The sequence below is a fragment of the Larimichthys crocea genome, chromosome XVII, assembly GCF_000972845.2.
Source record: "Larimichthys crocea isolate SSNF chromosome XVII, L_crocea_2.0, whole genome shotgun sequence".
Classification (NCBI taxonomy): domain Eukaryota; kingdom Metazoa; phylum Chordata; class Actinopteri; family Sciaenidae; genus Larimichthys; species Larimichthys crocea.
Window position 1 is genome coordinate 14,273,263 of NC_040027.1, and position 14,700 is coordinate 14,287,962.

The 14,700-nt window shown below is 42.5% G+C and overlaps 1 protein-coding gene across 6 annotated transcripts in view; it reads right to left on the reverse strand.

Annotated features, from left to right (window-relative positions):
• Nucleotides 1–910: 910 nt before the first annotated feature.
• Nucleotides 911–14,700, reverse strand: part of lpp (LIM domain containing preferred translocation partner in lipoma) — a 142,864-nt gene continuing 129,074 nt past the window's right edge. For all 6 annotated transcript variants that reach the window (XM_019275358.2, XM_019275360.2, XM_019275354.2 and 3 more), the window contains 3 exons: nucleotides 9,731–9,909; nucleotides 7,149–7,269; nucleotides 911–6,169 (listed from right to left, as the gene is read on the reverse strand). In XM_019275358.2, the coding sequence (XP_019130903.1) occupies nucleotides 6,041–6,169; nucleotides 7,149–7,269; nucleotides 9,731–9,909 (429 nt within the window). In that variant the 3' untranslated portion in view covers nucleotides 911–6,040. The remainder of the gene's footprint in view (nucleotides 6,170–7,148; nucleotides 7,270–9,730; nucleotides 9,910–14,700) is intronic.

The window sequence follows — 14,700 nt, forward strand, 5'->3', positions numbered from 1 at the left end:
TGTATTTACTGTAAGCATCAAGTCGGCTGTGGATAAATACTTCTGTTATGATTATGCATCACTTCTCAGTGACCAGAACCAGAACCCCCCCGCCCCACCATGCTGCTGCTGCTGCTGCTGCTGTTTCATATCTGACATTTCGAATAATAACACAGGCTTTCTAGTTTTGTCCACAGAGATCACTTTGCCCCCGCTCTAACATTTCTGACTGCTGCTTCAATTTAGCAGTCTGCAGGAAGGAAAATGAAGTGCTCAGTGACTTACTGCTGTTATGCAGCACACAAGTAAAGATGACAAATGGAAAGGATTAAATCAAGCGGGTCTTTAAATTATTCTAACAACTCCATCAAGCTGATCCAAGCAGTAAGCATACTTCATAGCTGAGTGCATTTGCTGATCGTGGCCACAAGAAAGAAAAAAAAGAAAAAAAAGAGAGACTGCACACTGTATCTCTGTGTAATTAAACCGTTGTCCCAGACGTACACTCAAAAGACTATTGCAAGTGTTAGATTTCTATTAAGCAGGTGATTTCAACTCGTCTAAAGTGCGGCTGGGGACTCGCAGCATAAGACGGGAGGAAATGAATCGGAGCTGTGTAAGCACGGGGCATTTGCTCTCGCTGAAGAGCTTTAAAATGACTCTTGAAGAGAGAGAGAAGGAGCCGTGGATTATACCGGTATGCTGCTCACGAGGTCACCGAGAGGTTTCAGTGGGAGCATGAGGAGAAGACTGAAAGATAGAGGTTATTACCTGGGCAATCCCACAAAGCAGGAGACAAAAGGGCCAAAGTGTTAACCAGTGATGAGGCTGCACAGTCAGGCAGGGCAGGGCTGGATCAGAAGGAGAGATTTTGATATTTTTTGATATGATTCCCCCCCAAAAAACGCCTTAAAGCAAACAAAGACAAAGATGCTATTGCAAAGCTTTTATTGAAGAAAGAAAAACAGTTGACTACATGCCCCTTCCAAAGATCAAAAACAGATCAGATACTTTACTTTAACAACAGAGGGTCGAGCTCTTTAAGGCGAGTCTCTCTCATTTAAGACTCCGCCTGATGGAAACATCGACTGTATGGACTCAGAGTTGGCCCAAACAAAAGGATCTTTTTTACTCAGGTACTTTGGTAAAGACAAGTAAACATGGCTAAATCTTTGAGTGAAGCACAGCAGTATGCTGCTCAGTCAAAGGCACTTTTACAAACATGGGTAGAACAAAGACAGTAGACAACACAAACACACTGAACATATAAAAAAATCATTAAACGGCCTTTTCTTTTTAGACTCGTAGCATCAATCTTTTGGAGAAGATTCATGTCAGATATGCTCCCACAAAGACGTGTGATGTGTGCACAGACTGCCCGTACAAATATACGTAAACAGGAGAGTTTAATACAGTTTTTATGGCACGTCGACAACCTCCAGCAGAGGTTTGACTCTGTGCTCGTGGATCAGACCAGGGTCGGCTCTGTAGAAAACATGTGCTAATAAGCCAACACTAGAATATTTTAAAATTTTAAAACCAGAAAGACTCGAATAATCAGTATTAGTGTAATGTATTTATCATTTAATTAGCAGTTTGAAGCCTGTAATTTAAAATAGCACTTATCTTAAAATAATTTTTTAACCAACCATTACACCATCATTATCTTATCTCATCTATCACAGCTTCACCTCATCAGGGTCGCATGGGGCTGGAGGAAGGATACACTATGGACAAGTTCATCTCAGGGCTGACGCATGACACGCTCACTAGAGTCTCCAATCAACCTGCATGTCTTGTTGGAGGAAGCCGGAGTACCCGGGTGAACATGCAAACTCCACATTACCTGAGAACCTTCTTTGCCGTGAGGAGTCAGTTCACCACCGTGCCGCCATTGACCAGAACGTCTTCAATGGAAACAGACGCTTGTTATGACTAGAAACACAGCTGATGAGAGCGAGCGGTGAGACTGAACCGAAAACAATCTGCAGAGCTGAGGGGAAAAACTTGATGATAATTCTCTGTGGGTTTGTCACGAGCGACCCTATTTATATTTGATCAGTTGTTAATATGTAAATGTTGATTTGCGGGCTTTAAATTGTTGATAAGAGATTACAACACAGTACTTTTTTTTACTAACAACACGTCTTGTTCTTTTTGTCTCAAACATGCACAACGGTGTGAACGCGAACCAGGATTTCCAGATTTGACAGCAGTCTCTAAGAAGAAGCTGCTCTGTAAAGCAGACTCTCTGCAGTGTTGTGAATCACATTTGTACGTGGACGTTGACGTTTGTAGCTCATAATTACTGTATGCCTCCTCCCGCCGTCATTAATTAAGTTAACCACAGCACTAGAATGATTCAACTGTGCAATGGTCATGCCTGAAAGCACAGCAAAATGTTCCTACAACATATTGCTCCAGTATTGCAATAACATGTTTTCCTGTAGAGTAAGAACCAGAGGCGGATCTGAATAATGGATACCACTTTGGCTTCAGAAGACTATTGAAGAAAACCAAAGCACAAAGGTCCACTCACTAACTTCTGACCTAGTATTGCTTTTAGAGGCAATCGGCTATGAAAAGTACCTGAATTAGAATTTTAAATCACTGTATTACTTTTGCTCCGATACGGTTTTTGAATTCATTATCAATCTTCTTTTCTTTTTATTTTTGCACTTTCTGCCTGTTTATAGTCACTCTGGAAATCTCCATCCGAAGATGTGAGATTGTGCTGTCTAATTATCCGAGCAGGTCAGAAAGCCTCGTGTCGACCTTTAACAGACAGCCATGAGATGCTAACTTAGCCGAATCACTAGCAGCATCCCTGCGAGCTGAAACCAGGCAACACATATGACATAATGGTATATGGAGTGTGTATTTTTTGTCCTCTGTTGCCTAACAACCAGTGCTAACAGATGAGTCTGTGGGTTTTTTTTTGTTTTTTTAAAAGATGTAGCATTAAAATAAGGTGATTAAATGTCTTCTGTAACCAGAGAGACGCACAGAGCCGGATCTCTTTTTGATAACCGGTAACGTACAATAAAACACATTTTTGTGCCAAACATTTCTTCAGGCATTTAACCAATTTCTTTACTTGAAGTCTCGAGGAGTGCACTCATCGTTTATGACTTTCACTCAACTGTAAAAGTTGTTTTTTGCTTTCTATATATGGCAGGTACGGCATTGATGTACTGATGGAAAAATTCCTGTGGAAATGGAGTTTAGGTTGCGTAACCTTGTATATACCTGCAGTGCAGAGCTTTTACTGTATTTCTTTTCTTGTGAAAAGAAAAATGAAATATTTTAAATATTCTACAGTTCGTTGTACTTTGCTATAGAAAATGTATCACTATTCACCGTTCTTTCAATAATGGGCTTATTAGCACAGTTATTTACAACATGTTACCCTGGTTAAACATCGCCACAGTCAACTTGATCACAAAGACTCTGATGTAACCAGACGTACTGACTACAGTAGATTACAGTATATAGAGAGGTTTTATTTGTAGAATCACTTTCTGATATCTAAATGGCACGAAACACCACTTCTGAATGTGCGAGGAAAACAGTACAGAGAAGTAAAATTACAATTGATTTGTTCATAATATATCCATCCACATGCACGGGAAATACTCTTGTCTTGCATTATGTGGAAGACTGTAAAGCAATCCAGCTAATAAATAAGCAAACCAGTCCTTTACTTTAAAGGTACCCTGTGGAGTTCTTCAGTGTTTCTCACCAAAATAAAGCGTGTCGAATTAATTTCTTGTTAAAAATTTGTAAAGCTAATGTAACGTCTGTATAGTTAAAATCACGTAACTTCTAGCTTGTAGTCGTCTTCACTGCTTTCGCAGAAGTGTTGCTATGTTCTTTGCACGTTATGGCCACCAACGGTCTATTAGCAGGACAGCATGAAACCAGCTGCATGTGTTTCACCTAACGACAGCATAAAGACTGGACAATGCATAGTATAGTACCCGCAGCCCCGTTTTGAAGCTGTCTGAGACTGACTTGTTCTGTGACCCAAATGAAATGCCAAGAAATGCAGTTCCTCTAAAGGCCACTTGAGGCTGGCTGCAGAACAAATCAATCCCCTTAAGCTCACAGCTATGCCTACAGCTATAGAGAGATTATGACACAATTGGCTGTTTTGTGACGATGCAAAGATAAAAAAAAATAAAAGGGGGACTCCACAGGACACCTTTAACTCACCATCATCAGAAGTCTTATAACTCGTGCTGCTGTAGGAATTATATTTAAGTAATTATCAAATCAAACAGTCAAACTACTGGTCATTAATTCTTGGATGGAACAAATAATAAAATCATTTTGGGGAAACTCTCACGGTCCCTTCTTAGCCCATTAAACTTTAAACAAACACTAAATATAAAAGACAAGTGTCAATGGTACAATCAATACTGACAAACAGCACAGTGACACACAAAGTCACGCAGTACCAACAGCATAGTTTTGATTAAAGGATTACTATAAGGACACTTATGCTTGAATCTGTACAGGTAAAATATTTCCTTATTCATAAAAATTTCTTATAAAGTGTCGATGCAATTAATATTAAAAATTGCATAGCCATCTTGAATCCGTTATCTCTACCAGACTGCTTACACTAAAATCTCTAATCTAATCTATGTAATTGTAATTGTAGAGGGAAAAATTACATATTTATTTGCTCGAGAACTATATAATTTTATATTTATATGAATGGAATGCCATGACTGTACTGTTAAGGCCAAACAGAAAATAATCGATTGTGTACACAAAAGCAAATTCGATTGGAAAATTCAAAGAAAATATGATGTTCCACATTCCACAGCTGCCTTATTCAGGATTTTGTCTTTGTCACTGTGAGCGACTGTTTGTGATTCCTGTGGTCCCAATCAATATAATGTATGTTTAATATAGTTGCATACAAAATACGTGCACGGTAAATATGGCAGTTTAAATTCAATTCTTTGGTGTTCAGTTATGCAGAACTGTGTCGCAGTAATGAGTTTCCCTATTTGTGTACCGTCTGTGGATTTACACTGTAATGAACACGAAAGAATAAAAATGTACTGTTTGCTCATGGATTATTCTAAATACTGCTAAAGCTTACAGGCACATCCATCCATGATATCTTCACCTGCAGGGCAGATGTGTCAAACATTTTCTATGTTTTGGAGTCAAGACTCCTTTTTTTTAGATCACAAGAACAAGTCAGCGCGAAATATTTGGCCGTGCATACATACGTGCATGCATGCATGCATGCATACGTGTGCACCCTGGCTAGAACATGTTGGTTAAAGATGATTATAACATTATATAGTAATACTGAGTGACGATGTATATGGAATCTGGTGGATTTTTAGTAATTATAAGCACAAGTTTGACATTTTTGGTAATATATAAAAGATTGAAGCCACTTTTGTACCTGTGCAGTCAATAGATGGCCACATTTTATGCTTAAGTTGGCATAAAGACTGGGAACTAGTGCAGACAGTTATCCTGACTCTGTCCACAGGTAACAAAAAACACCTACCAGCACCTCTAAAGTTCGCCAAGTAACACTTTATATGTCATTCCCTTAAATACGTACAAAAACTGAAGCTGTGGCTTCACAAAGGGATATATGGTGGACTGCACGAGAGACAACACGAGTGAACTTTGAGGATACAGTTAGGTAAAGTTTTTATGCTATATTTAGGACACATGAAAAAAGCATCAATCTTCTTACTTCTTACTCTCACCAAGAAAGTGTGTAAGCATATTTCCCAAAATGTCAAACTGCTGCTTTAAAAAACACACAGCTTGTTTCTGCTGTGCTCGTACCAAGTCAATGGATACACGTATGTAGGTGAACATGTGATGCTATTTCTTGTTATTGAAAGTGAATATATATATAGAGGGATATATGTGTATATGCTGAGGAATGCAAGCTTCTGTGGATCGGTATGTTTGCGAGAGAAAGAAAGAGAGAGAGAGAGAGAGAGAGAGAGGGAGAGACAGAAGGAGCGAGTGAGCGTTGGGTTATCACAGTGGAGGTGACCGGGCGGTGGGTTGCTCAGAGGTCAGTGGTGGCCTTGGCGGTGAGGGCCTGGATGCGGCTGGTGTTACAGTTTTTGCAGAGGACGTGTCCGTCCAGAGGGTAGCAGCCCTGGTTGTCCCCCTCTGAGAGCAGAGAGCCACAGTCCTGCAGGACACAGATACTCTGTTAGTCCACAAGCACTAACAAGAGTCATTAGCCACGCTCACCGATCAGGCACATTCATACGCTCACTGTGCTCACACCCTAAATGAGACATTTACTGCTGTTTAAAAAAAACTCCCAGCCAGAGTCAAACTGCAGGAGGCTCCATGTGGAAATGTCTGTGAGGCTGAAGCCAGAGCTTTGAGTTTCTTCCTGCTGGTGAGTCTGGAGGGGCAACAACTGGTTATTACTGCGTAACAAACAGACAAAATCTTAAATCGACGTGTTTGCTCTATTAAAGTGCAGCGTGTGAATCTTTTGTCTGACTCTTGCCTTCAGTTTGTTGTTTGAACTGGCACCTGTACAACTCATCGGTCTTTTTACAGAGTAATAAACACACAAACCATGTTGGCAATTTTACACACACACAAATACAGACACATACATCTTACTTTATGGCATTTTATTCTCATTGTCTTTGACAGTCTCTCGGTCTCTCTCACACACACACACACTTTGAGAAATACAACTCTGTCTACCCGTGTCTCCCTGGTGACAAAATTCCTCTCTTGTTGAGCCCCTTCAGCTGAACTAATCTGCTTTGCTTTCTTTTGACCTTTATGTCTGCCAAACTCTCTGTGTACTCACACTGGCACGGCTCTTTGACAATGTGACATGTTACTTCTTTTTTAGCCGGGCACGTAATGTCTCAGTGCCGCTTATCTGCCGGCGAGCGGCGGCTGACAGATTGGTTACTATGTAAGTCCATGAACTTTGCAGAGGAGAGATGGAAAAGCTATTTCGAGGCAGGTAAGAGAGGGATGATTCAGTCGTCTCGCTGAAAAGGTGAATCGGGGGACGGGCATGTACATTATGCCTTATACCTTCACGTCGTAATGAGCCGTGCAAGATGGTACATAACCGCTGCTGCTAATTATAGGGAGCTCACATGTCAGGAACAACAAACACTTAGGGAACATACCTCACAGCGGTAACACTGCACGTGGAAGTCACGGTCCAGGGCCACGATACGGACGGTCTCTTCCTGGCCCGGTGCTGGCATTATTGGCTCAGAGCACACACAGCAGCGTGGAGCGAACTTCCTGAAAGAGAACCAAGGATAACAGAAATCAGCTCCGCTTATTAACAATAACAAAACAGCAAAAACAGCAAAACTACACTAAGAATACAGATGTCGACTGACTAATCTGGGCACGTGGAGGTGCAGTGGTTAGCGCTGTCGCCTCACAGCAAGGGTACCCTGGCTTCATCCCACAGTCCAAAGACATGCAGGTTAATTGGTGAGTCTAAATTGGTCGTGGGTGTGAATGTGAGTGTGAGTGTTTGTTTGTCCCGATGTGGCCTGTGATGATGGATCTTGTGACTTTTCCGTCTCTCGCCCAAAGTCATTTGGGATAGGCCACCAGCTGCATGCGACCCTGATAAGGATAAGTGGTTACAAAAAATGCATGACTAGTCCTGGCTTGTGACCCTTAAAGTCTATCTGATCATTACGTATGTGGCGGCAGTAGCTCAGTCCATAGGGAACTGGCTTGGGGAACTGGAGGGCTGGTTAAAGTCCAGCATGGACCACAGTACAGTGTGGACTGGTAACCAGAGAGATGTCAGTTTCACCTCCTGGCCACTGCTGGTGAGCTGCACCAAACCCCTGACTGTTCCCAGAGCGCTGCTACATAGCTGCCCATCACTCCACCACATTTGCATGTCTATACGCCCTTTGTCTGTCTATGTGGTTACATTTTGGGCCTATACGTGTAAAACATAAGTGAATAAAGAATTTCCGCATTGAAGGATTAATAAAGCGAATCTTCCTTTTTCTTTGTTTTATTTCAATGATAGGTCAAAAAGGTCACCTAAGCGATCGGAAGAATGTATTATAAAGACAAATGCACAGGATGAAAGTATTTAATTAAAGAAAGTAACTCTGGAAATGCCTTCAGCGGGAAGAGGTCTATCTAACAATAGGCTCAATGAGGATCTGAAAAACGAACTGAGTTTTCAGGTCGTGTCAGGTGACTGAAGGCTGAGCAAACACTTCTATTTCACATGCTGACTGAATGCTTGGGAATCAGGAAGTGATGGGGGTGTGTGTGGCTTTGGGGAACCACGGCCATTCTGTATTAGCCAGAAAAAAAAAAGAAAAAAAAAGCTGAAGCTCAGGCGGGAATATTCCTCGACACAAAGGGCTGCGCTGTTGAGGTCACACTTGTCATGTGGAATTAAAGAACAGCCCAGTGCAGCTACTCCACAAATAAAAAAAGCTGTGCACTCACACCAAGAACCAGCTGTTTACTTCTGTTTCCCTTCTGGTCACTGAGCAAACATTTCTGGTAAGGTGGTGGTTATGCAATCCGTGGATTGTGACACAATGACAGGAATTTACTATTAAATTCAGCTGCATCTCATAAAGCACTTCCCGAAAAGAAAACACCAAGATCCCATGTTGATTAGGTGGAATTTGTTCAGTCGTCAAAGGATTTCAAAGCAGCATTAGTTGATTTTAGCCACTTGGGGGCCGAGGAACAAGCTCTAAACACAACACTGGCATAATATCACCTTATGGAGTTGTTACCCAGGAGGCATAGAACAACATTAACATTCATTTGGAGTTGCGTTTCTATCCTTCAAATGGAGGATTGGCTCGTAGATGCGGCACAAATGGACAAAGAATCAGCTCAAGAGGAAAGATTTTTTGATTCACGAGGGCTTTAAAAGAAAAAAAAAACTTGCTGCATTGTTTGTATATTTGTCTTGTGTTCCAGTTGGTGTTCTTTCATATATCAATGTAATCTACCATAAGTCATAATATTATACTAATAAGAACGCTTGGATAATTAAATGTGGTTACTACAATCAGTGATGTCACTAAAAAAGGTAAAAGGGTGTGCTGCAAACCCAAAGCCGAAATTACCATGAGCATTCCTCGCCTCGTGGACCATTTCCTTGCCCATTTCCTTCCTTGACATTTGGCCTTGGGAGAAAGAACAGGTGCTCCCTACTCCTTTTGGAAATTTCTCTTCTCAGATTAACATGGGAGTAGATTGGGCAGTAGGTGTGTGTTGAGGGCGAATCTTTGTGTTTGACGCCAAAACTATAAATCTGACAGCTTCCGCAGTGTTATCACTGCGACTGCCTCGAATTTTCCTACATTTGGAGCGGTACTAATGGTGGTTATAATATATTTAGTCAATACGAATTGTACAGCTATTTTAAAGGTTTTAAATTGGAGCAAGAAATCTGACATGTCCGTCAAATATTCACTCTCCTTTTGATCTGTCTCTGTAGCTGCTAAATACTCCATTATGTTCACCTGCTAGTCGCTGTGTTTATCTGTTTCTTAACAGAGAATGACATGACTCAATCAAACAGTAAAGTTAGACGCCATACAACCAAAACAGTGGGCTGAAAGATGCTAAAACGCGCTGAAGAGCTGAGGGGAACTTCAGAACTGTCACAATTCACTGTGGGTTCGTCACTGAGAGCACACGTTACATAAAGTCATTTGATTCTGATGTTAATTGCATGAAAACCTGAAGTACATACTTGTGAAAGTCCTCGATGCAGTGGATGTGGTTGGAAGCGTCCACGGTGAAAGGGATGCCGTCCAGGCTGCGGTGGCACACCACGCAGGTGAAGCAGTGAGGGTGGTAGGCTTTCCCTGTAGCCCTCAGGATGCGCTCCATGATGGGCTTACTGCAGATGGTGCAGGTCTCAAGGGTGTTCTGTAGACACAAACCCACAGACACCCACATGATTACACAACCAACCTGATGATGAATGTGGTGATACTGATGATTCATTTTCAAAGGCCCTTGTTTACAATTAGCACTCTGCTGCTAACAAATTTGAACCAGCATGACACATTTTTTTAGTTTTTTCCAGATAAAGTTTTTCTGCATTTCCTCCACACTTTGTGATTTTTAACTTCCTGTTGACAGCGTTACACTTCAGGTGGCTCGGCTCCCACTCGTGCCAGTGCATCAAATAAATCCACACTCGGGACCTTTAGCTCGGCTGTCCTCAAATGCCTCCGAAGCTGAAGGAATCTGATTAGCACTCCTCTCGAAACACAAACACAGTCATTTTTCAGCTGCCCTCACCCACACTTCATCCTCCCATATGCAAGAGTGTGAGCAGTAAATATTTCCACTTTGTGATGACTGCAGGTTTTCTGCAGCCAGCCGACTGGGCAAGCGGCCCGCGGGGGGACGTGGCAGCCGCCTGCCTCTGACTTATCTGTGGCATCTCTCTTCTTAATATCTGCCGGGAGACGCCATTTGTTATTTCAATATTTCATAAATAACGACTGCCTCTCTAAACAGCAATGCAATTACGGGGGGTTGGATATATCATGTGAGGGTGATCGATGTGCGGCCTGATGTGGCTGTGTGCGTGCTGATGGGCCCTACTGTCACACTGCTTCTCGCTCAGGCATTTCCTGGATCTCAGCGTCTCACTGTTCTCCCCCCTTTTTTCTGCGCTTGGTTGGGCTAAAGAGTGCACGGTTCAGCTGTTCCCATTGGCTCCCACTGTAGTAGCAAGCTGCCTCAGTGTTTCCAAACACAGCTCGGGGTGTGTAGCAACACTGCGCTGCGTCATCCGGCTGCCTCCCAGACGCACCGCCGGGCCCTGCCGTTTAAAACGACACTTCTGTGACCGCTCGGCCGAGGTAAACTCCCAGCCGTCCCCCTGTCCGGGGCTGCAAAGCATGTGCAGTGGTATTTATAGCCTATATGCTAATGAGCAAAGCAGCTTTACGGACTGAGGTTCACTGAAACTACAATGTAAGAACGTTCCTGACACGAGGGGTCTTGGCTTTTGCTTCTGAGGCCTCCTCATAACACGATCATGCCTCACCGGAAGGTAAGAGGGCAAGAGATGAGAGCTTCTGATGTATGACTCGAGGCAGTAAAGAGGTGGTTTGAAAAATGGCCGTTTCTTCAAAGCACTCCTGGAGAGGCATTATTTCATGAAAAGCAATGTGTGCAGACAAGCTCTGCATTCTTATTTGTTCTTTCTTTCTATTTTTTTTTTCTCTCTCTCTCTTTTCTCTCCCCGCCTTGTCCAAGACGGTAATAGAAATAAACATTATTCCCAGGGCAACATTTGTGTACAAACAATGTCCATATTGCAATCCTGCTCGATCCTGGAAGTGGAATGAAGCCTTTAATGAGCTCGCTGCACTGAGCCCTTGAGGTTTGCCTCACGCACGCACACACAGACAGAGAGAGGTAGAGGTAGAGAGGCAGAAAGAGAGACGGAGAGAGAGAGAGAGAGAGAGAGAGAGAGAGGGAGGGAGAATATATTTGCAACCTGAGAATGTGAGTAAGATACCGGGGCCAAACAGGACTAAACCATCCTCAACTCTTACTCATCTGTCTGCTTTTCCACTTACTTATTCTCATCTGCCCTTCATGTGGGAATACCTTGCCCTTGTTTAGCTTAACTAGAGCATATGATTTCACAGCACACAGTTCCTCCGGGCCATTGTAATGAGTACAGTACTCAAAAGACAAAATTTCTCTCTTTCCTCTCTCATGGTAAGATTCTATGACCTCAATTCATTCATTCTGCTCAGCTTCTGTTGTTTTTTTTTAGTCACTCGTGACTCCTTTTATTTAGCATTAGGTAACATCTATTAGGCCCGTTACACAAATGTGGGTCTGATGTCAAAACAAGGGTTTGTGTTTGGGTACAACCTCCACAGATGGTTTAAGAAATTCTGCATAAATCACTTCATGCCCTCTCTGTCAGACATCCAGGTCCTTTGCAGTTTGCCACTAGAGGGCTGTATACGTCTGCAGATGTCCGGGTTTTGCTTTTCCCCTGACTAAATGTGATGTATTCAAGCATATGTATTCTTTTTTTTCCTTCTCTCCCTCATACATTTCTCTAAGTGTTTGCCCAGAAGGCTAAACAAATGTCTAGGCAGATGAGGTAAAGTGAATTTAGGTCAGACAGCCTCGCGCTGAACTGAGGGGTGAGCGGAGCGCGTTAAAAGTCAATTGTGGCCCCCTTTCCCTCATTGTAAGCCGTTTCCCTTTGCTACAAAGTGCTATCATGGCCTCACACCAAACACACTGATGCATCGCGCGGTCCGCTCCAGCTTCCCACTATTTCGCAACGGGCTCCCAAACAACGTTTGACACAGCTGTCTGTTGGAATGAAGAGTGCGATGACAAACAAAGCATGTAACAGGGAGTTAAGAGGTCCCATGTGCTCTGCTCTGAACATGAGACACGAGACCTGACGGAGAGAGAGACGAGAGGCAGAGACATGGATAGTCGAACATCACGCACAGAGAATCATGTCAGTGTCAGTTTGAGTTTTTTTATCTCAAAGACATTTAACGTGAGGGATAATTTGACTCATTTCTACAGCGGGTCGGCTTCTGATTTGTAACTTTATTGGATCAAACGACAAACTTACACACAGCACAACTGTCTTTTCTTTTAAACACAGGCTCAGGAGACTAAATGACATGATAAGAGTCATTTGCAGCTCATTAATTTGCTAGTATCAGCCCAGACTGTTATCCTCAAATTGTTTTCTGATAACTATAATGTACTGTAAGACAAGAAAAGCAGCCAATCCTGACATTTTAGGAGCTGGAACCATCAAATGTGCAATTAAAAACGAACTATTAATCAATTGTGAAAATAGTTGTCCACTTCTTGTTATTAAAATACTGCTGCTCACCTATTTTTTTTGTTAAATTAGAACGGTTTGTGTCTTCACACACTCGGGAGGTCAAGGATTCACCCCCAATTAAAATATCACAATTAATTCAGACTATAGTTTGTATGTTTCCGTGTGAAACAATGCTGCAACAAAGACGTGTTCTCCGTGTTTGCGGATGAACCCGTAAACAGCTGGAAATCTGTTGTGGCATGCTGCTAAGTTTAAGCTGTTCGCCATCTCCTCTGACCGTATCGACAAAAATTTTACACCTATCTGTTCTTTTTTTTTTTTCTTCACATGGCCAAGTCAGGCTGACAGGAGGCAGGCTGGAGTTCAGCGAGACTGCACGCGATTTATGACCTGGCACGCTGAACTCGAGAGTGGGCCAAATTTACAGATGATCTGATTCAGTATGTGTGTCCAGGCCTTCACAGAATGTGCCTGTCGGTGCCAGGCCATGCTGTCTGAATTAACTACACCCTACTGAAGGTAGCTCGAACAAGAGCATGTTTTGAAAGAATGGTCTGAGAGCCACTGCTGCGTTTGGTTTCCTCTGCAGCGAACAAGAAGAAACTGACTCGGTCGTGAACTACGAGTCAAATCACTGACCCTCCTACTTCCTGAGGGAAGGTGTCTGCTGCGCACTTAATGAACCTTGACAAGCCGCCTCTCTCCCTCTTTTATTACTTAATATGGGTCAATCAAGCTGTACAAGAAATTATTTTGCCAACAGATATATAATTATGTACTCAAGAACTTATTTTTCAGCAGGAAGTCCTTAGAACAGCAAGGATTGGGAAATAATAGAGATGAAGGAACTATGATTCATAATGAGAGATACTACAGAGAATGTGAAAAGTCATAAACAAGCAGGAAATTAATTCATTCTTGCTGAGTAGGTGCAAAGACGGACACAACTCGCACGTCTCTATGATGGACGTATGGAAGTAAAAAGATTCATTCCCATGGATGTTACTTCCTCTAACTTTTCTCACGCTATAATCACTTTGAGTCACTTGGCGTGACGTGATGGCGTGCATCATGTGATGATCCCTGAAGTCCCTGGAGTGCTGCTCCTCGGGGTTTTGGTCTGTACAATAAATAAGAAACTAGCCCCAGCAGCTGATTGGCTTCTTGGCTAGGTGTAGCGCCTTCCTGGACTCTCTTCCGGTTGCCTGGCAACCTCACAGTGATGACAAGACTCCAGTAAATCACTGCGCCCGACTAGCCACCGGCAGAAAACGCAACTTGTTGTATTTACACTTTGTTTTTTTGTTTTTTTAAGGTGCTGCGAGGCTGATTTGGTGCTTCCTTTAGACAGAGCCAGGCTACCTGTTTCCAGCCTTTATGTTAAACTGAGCTAACTGGCTGCTGGCTGTGAATGTTTGACACAGATAGGAGAGCGGTGTCAATCTTCTCATCCAACTCTCGGCAAGACGGCGAGAAGCAAAATGTTGAATTATTCCTTTAAACAAAGACTGACAGTTTCCGCAGTAACAAAAAAAGCTAATAAACTTCACACGTAGGATTTATTTCAGTGCTTTTTATTTTTTATTGGGTTGCATTTTATTTTCAGGCACTCCTGTTATTTTGTCCTTCCTCTAAAAATACTACACAGTCTTCTCTTTAAAAGTGAAACACCTGCTGCTCGCTGAAGATCAAGAGGACTATTTAAGACCTGCTAAGCCTCACTTAACCTTCATTAAGATGCCTGAAAAACACTCGAGACATTTTACTTATTTCCAATGTCCATCTATTTATTTACAAAATCTCATTACGTACAAGCTTTGAGTCACTCCACAAAGGTCAGTATTCATGCCGCACCGTATTTG